This window comes from Oxyura jamaicensis, assembly GCF_011077185.1.
Source record: "Oxyura jamaicensis isolate SHBP4307 breed ruddy duck chromosome 4 unlocalized genomic scaffold, BPBGC_Ojam_1.0 oxy4_random_OJ73005, whole genome shotgun sequence".
NCBI lineage: Eukaryota > Metazoa > Chordata > Aves > Anseriformes > Anatidae > Oxyura > Oxyura jamaicensis.
In genome coordinates this window covers 1-5,212 of record NW_023303855.1, presented here as the reverse complement: position 1 = coordinate 5,212, position 5,212 = coordinate 1, and the positions used below count along the sequence as shown (strand labels likewise).

The following is a 5,212-nucleotide window of genomic DNA, read 5'->3' as shown; positions in this document are numbered from 1 at the left end:
GGGTGACGGGGTAGTGGGGTGATGTGGTAGTGGGGTGACAAGGTGACAGGTAGCGGGGCAACGGGGTGGGAGGGTAGTGGGGCCATGGGGTAGTGGGGCGACAGGGTGACAGGGTAGTGGGGTGACGTGACAGGGTGACGGGGTAGTGGGGTGACAGGGTAGTGGGGTGACAAGGTGACAGGTAGCGGGGCAACGGGGTGAGAGGGCAGCGGGGTGACAGGGTAGTGGCACCATGGGGTAGTTGGGCGATGGATGGGGTAGTGGGGCGACAGGGTAATGGGGTGACAAGGTGACAGGGCAGTAGGGTGGCAGGCAGCGGGGTGATGGGGCCGTCCCGGCCGGGGCCGGGGGCAGTTTCCCAGCCCGGGGCAGGTCCCTGGGGGCAGCAGGCGCTGCCCTGCCCCGTGCCCTGCCCCGCTGCCCCCAGGGACCTGCGGTCCCTTAGGGTGTGCCGGGGGGCGGGGCCTCGGGGCAGGGGGAGGGGCCTCGGGGCGGGGCGTCCAGGTGCTGCCGGCCACGCCCCCCGCGCCGGAGTGGGAGGGGCCCGGCGGCGTTGGGCACGGCGCGGCCGCTCCGGGCGTGGTGCCGTAATGCACCTAGTACGCGCGCCCCGCGCTGTTGGGCTGTTACCGTAACGCGCCTGATATGCGCGCACCGCAGCTTAGGGCTGTTACCGTACCGCGCCCAGCGCACGGCCACACGAGGGCAGCAGGCCCCGGCCGTGCTGTGCCCGCGCACCCCGCACGCAGCCGCCCCGGAGCTCCTCCGCGTGGGGGCGGCACCGGCCTGCGGCTGGCAGATAGCGGGGGAACGCCCATGGGGGGCACCGCGGCTGTAGGGCGGTACCACAACGCGCCCGACACGCGCAGGTCCCGGCCGTAACGCACCTAGCGCACGCCCGTACACCCCTTTAGGGCAGCTGACGAATTGCACCTAGCGTGCCCCCCCCCCCAGCACAGCCCCAACACTTTGGGGCCGTTACCATATTTCACCTAGTGCGCCTCCGCAAGCGCTTTGGGGGCATTACCGTATTGCACCTAGTAGAGAGCGCAGCGCCGCTTTAGCTGCCGGGGCGGGGGTGCCGTGCTGCCTGACCCCCCCGCGCCCCCCCCCCCCCAACACAGGCGAGAAGCCCTACAAGTGCACCTGGGAGGGCTGCACCTGGAAGTTCGCCCGCTCCGACGAGCTGACCCGGCACTTCCGCAAGCACACGGGCATCAAGCCCTTCCGCTGCTCGGACTGCGACCGCAGCTTCTCCCGCTCCGACCACCTGGCCCTACACCGCCGGCGGCACATCATGATGTGAGGAGCACGGCAGCGGTGGCGGCCTCGCACCCCGGGGACTGCAGGCAGCGAGCCCCAGCACCAGCGCGGGACGGCCTCCGGAGCATCCTCCTCTTCCTCTGGGCCTCTCCTCCCCGCCAGCAGCACCTGGAGGCTCCTCCTGGGCTCCTCTCGGCTCTCAGCGGCCTCCTGCCCGTCCCTCTGCGCTCGCCTTCCCCACGGGCAGCGGCGTGGGGATGCGGCGAGGACCGAGGCGGGGAGGCCTCCGCGCCTCCGCTCTGCCTGCTTCCACCCGGGACAGCTGCTGAGCCTCCTTCCCCGCCTCGCCCGGAGCCCCCCCCCCCCAGTGTGTCGCCTCTTCCCGCGCCCCCCTTGGCCCACGCCGGGCTCCCCAGGACGTGCCGGGGGCTGGGAAGAAAAGAAAAAAGCAAAGGGGGTACAAAAGGAAAAAAAAAAAAGGAGGAAAAAAAAAAAAAAACGCCCCATCCCACAGCCGAGACCGCCACCACTGAAAAAAGGGAAACTTTGCGGAACGTGGAACTGTGATTTTTGGAGTTTTAAGGGGGGCGGGAGGGGGTGGGGTGCTGGCTCGCAGTTTTTGGAGACTATGGGACAGTTGAACCGTTTCTAACTTAAAAAGGCAGCAGCCTCCCTACGGACCGTGGCCACGCGCTTTTCTTTGTAATGGTAATGGGGATTTTTGCGGGGTCGCCCTCGCTTCGGTGCTGGGAGGGCGGCCGGATTTGGGGTGGTGGGGAGGGGAAGGGTGATGGGGGCTGTGAACCCCCCCAGGGCCAGTCGGAGCCAGGGACCTTCCCAGGAAGCTGCCTGAGAGGTTGGGGAGGGGGGGGGGCAGAGCCCCACAGCCCCCCAAAAGGGCCCTCATGGGGGCTTTTCCTCTGTGTGCGTGTGTGTGCATGTCTCCATCCTGCCCCCTGCCCATGCTCACCAGCTGGTCCAGCTCCTCGGGGCAGGGGGAGAGCCCCCACATCCTTCCCTGCCTCGGCCTCGAGAAGACCCCCGCACCCCACGGGGAGGCTGTGACAGCCCCGGGGAGCCAGCACTACTGATGTCCCATCCGGGGTCTGTCCTGCGAATGGGGATTGGGGTGGGGGCTTTTTCTTTTCTTTTTTTTCCCTTTTTTTTTTTTTTTTTTCTCTTCCCCCTTTGTTTTAAAACCGTGAGATTTTAAACTCTTGAGCTGTGATATTTGTACAAAACCGTTTGATGTTTTTCTACAGGGGAATAACATTGGAAGCGGAGGAGCTTGGTGGTGTGTGTCTGCGCCGCGGGAGGGGCTGAGCCGGGTGAAGCGACGTTTCTGGGCTTCACCACCTCCTCTCCCAGACCCCCGAGGTCCTCTTCTGAGGCTTTATTGAAAAGAAAAAAAAAATCAATAAGGGGAAAAATAGAGTTGTACCTGAGAGGAGGCCCCCACTGAGCTCACCCCTTTCGCCCACCTTCTTGTGGGGCTGGGGCCCGGCCGTATCCGTGCTGGCAGAGGGATTTCCCCCATGGCAGAGGCTTGGGCAGGCGGTGGGAAGGAGCTCCTGGGAGGAAGGCCATGGACATCGGTCCCCTCTACAAACTGCTGGGGTTGAGGAAGGTGCTCAGGCCCTGCTGGGCTCCTGCCTCCTCCCTTAATATCCTCTTATGAGGCTCCACTGCTTCCCAGCCGTGCAGCGCCCTGGTGGTGCTAATTAGCCTTAATTGCACTGAGCAGCCTCACATGGGGCCTCCACACCCCCCCGTGGGCCCAGGAACCCATCCGCCTTTGGCCTGGGGCCACCACCCTGAGCTGTGTCGTGGTGTCCCAGCCCCATGGTGGCCACGGGCTGGCTTCAGGCCTGCCCCGGCCCCGTGAACTTGCCCAGGGACCACCCTGGACCTGCTGGCGGGGTTTGTGCTCCTGGGTCCCTGGGGAGGCGGCCGGGACCCCTCCGTGCCTATGCACCTCGTGGCCTCTGTGGCGAGGCTCCAGGCAGCGCTTACCCAAGCTTATTGACCCCAAAGGCCTCCACGAGCTACTCTGGAGACCCCAGATCTGCATCTCGGCCCTGTGGCACCCACAAGCGGCTTCCCCGCGGGCCTGGGAGCCCCCCAATACCTCCTTGAAGCCCAACCAGTGCCCACCAGGAGCCCCCTTTGCACGGTGCGCTCAGATGAGAGCAAGGCGAGCCGCGGGGAGGTTTGTGTTCCTTGGGGTCAGCGGAGCCCGGCTCCGACCCTGCTTGGCCTCAAGACACATCCCTGTGTCTTCTGCTTCCTCCTCAGGACGTGTACCCCATCTTCGGGCTCATCACCGGTCCCGCAGCCCTTCCAGCGCCGTGCTAACGTGACCACGGGACCCAGCGCCCCAGGAGGACGCTCCAACCCGCCTGGACCTCCACCGGAGGCCGGGCAGGAGCATGACCCCCTTTGGGCAGCCTGGGCTCTCCTACGGCTCTGGCTGTTGGCTTTCTGCTGGGAATCCGGCGTTGATCGCCCTGCCAGGGGGGGAGGACGGGGTTCAGTCCTCCCTGCGGTGGGGTTCACCCCGGTTCTTCGGCCTCGGCGGTTCCCGGGGGGCCTCTCCAGCCCCGCGCTCACCAGACTGGTTTAGCAGGGGCCGGGCGAGGAGAGGCGGCCGCTGCTCTTTGAAGGGCTCCCGGGAAGGGTCTGATGGCCGCCGGCCTCCCGGCGGGGAAAAGGAGAAGGCAGAAGAGGTGGTTTTGGGTTTCGGCGGGGGAGCGGGCCGCCCCGGCAGCTCTGCGGAGCTTTGTCTGCTGGTGGCGGTGAAAGGGATCCCCGGGGAGTCGAGTCCCCCCTGCTGCATCCGAGGGGAGGCAAATTCGGGGCCGTGCAGCGAGAGTTGGGTGCTCCCGGGACGCGGCAGCGCCCTATGGGGGGTCCCCGGCACTGGGGGGGGACCCCAGCTTCGGTTCTCAACCCCGGGCCGTGGTCGGAGCTTTTCCTGCCCCTCGCTCCGGTCTGGCTCGGGGATGCTCAGCACGGGTTTGGGTACAGCGTGTGCTGGCATTGTCCAGTTTCAGGCACCTGTGGGTGCACCCAGAAGCCCCCCATGGCCGGGGGAGCAGGGGCAGGAGCCCCCCATACCCACCCTGGGGATGGGGCTGCCCTCCCCTGTGGGTCAGGAGCAGCCCCAGGCCCCCTGCCCAGCTCCTCATTTTTTTTTTTTTTTTTTTTTTCCCCTCTTTGAAAAGCAAAAAAACAAACAAACAAAAAAAAACCACCAGGCTTATTAAAAAAAAGTATAATTTGAAAAAAGCCAGGCACGCATATATGCAAAAACAAACAAGAAAAACAACAACAAAAAAAGAAAACCAAAAAAAAAGAAAAAAAAAAGAAAAATAAAACAAGCAAAAAACCACCAGGCATAATAGCAAAAGAAAAAACCTCCAACAACAACAACAAACAACCTACAGCCCAAACCTCAGGCATAATTTAAAAAAAAAAAAAAAAGGAAAAAACAGAAGAGGCATAATTGTAAAAGGAAAAAAAAAAAAAAAGGGCATAATTGCACAAAACCCCGGCCATAATTGCCTCGCGTGTCCATCACAGCCGAGCAGGAAAGCCCAGCGCCCTCACACCTGCCCTTCCACACTTTTTCCCCTAATTTTCCCCCAGTTTCACCCCAAACCCCAGGCTCCCCCCCTCGGCGGGGCGGCCCCGTCCCCTCGCTGCCCCCATCCCCGGGGCTCCCCGCTCCGTGCCGGGCCCCGGGGCCGCTTTTATCCGCCCGTGTCCCGGCGGGGCCGGCGGTCCTGGTCCTCCTCCTCTTCCTCCTCCTCCTCCTCCTTCCCCTCCTCCTCCTCCTCCGCCGCCCAGGTAAAGCCGTCCCCGGCCGGCACCTGGCTCCGCAGCCGCCGCGGGGCCGCGCCGCGTCCTCCTCCTTCCCCTCCCCTTCCTTTTCTCAACTTTTACCCCC

At 64.2% G+C, this 5,212-nt stretch overlaps 1 protein-coding gene across 1 annotated transcript in view; it reads left to right on the top strand.

The window, feature by feature from the left end:
* Positions 1 to 2,012, top strand: part of LOC118157224 (Krueppel-like factor 8) — a 2,555-nt gene extending 543 nt beyond the window's left edge. Inside the window, exons 3-4 of the mRNA XM_035311486.1 lie at positions 1,125 to 1,307; positions 1,529 to 2,012. Of these exons, the coding sequence (XP_035167377.1) occupies positions 1,125 to 1,306 (182 nt within the window). The 3' untranslated portion in view covers position 1,307; positions 1,529 to 2,012. The remainder of the gene's footprint in view (positions 1 to 1,124; positions 1,308 to 1,528) is intronic.
* The last annotated feature ends 3,200 nt before the right edge of the window (positions 2,013 to 5,212 follow it).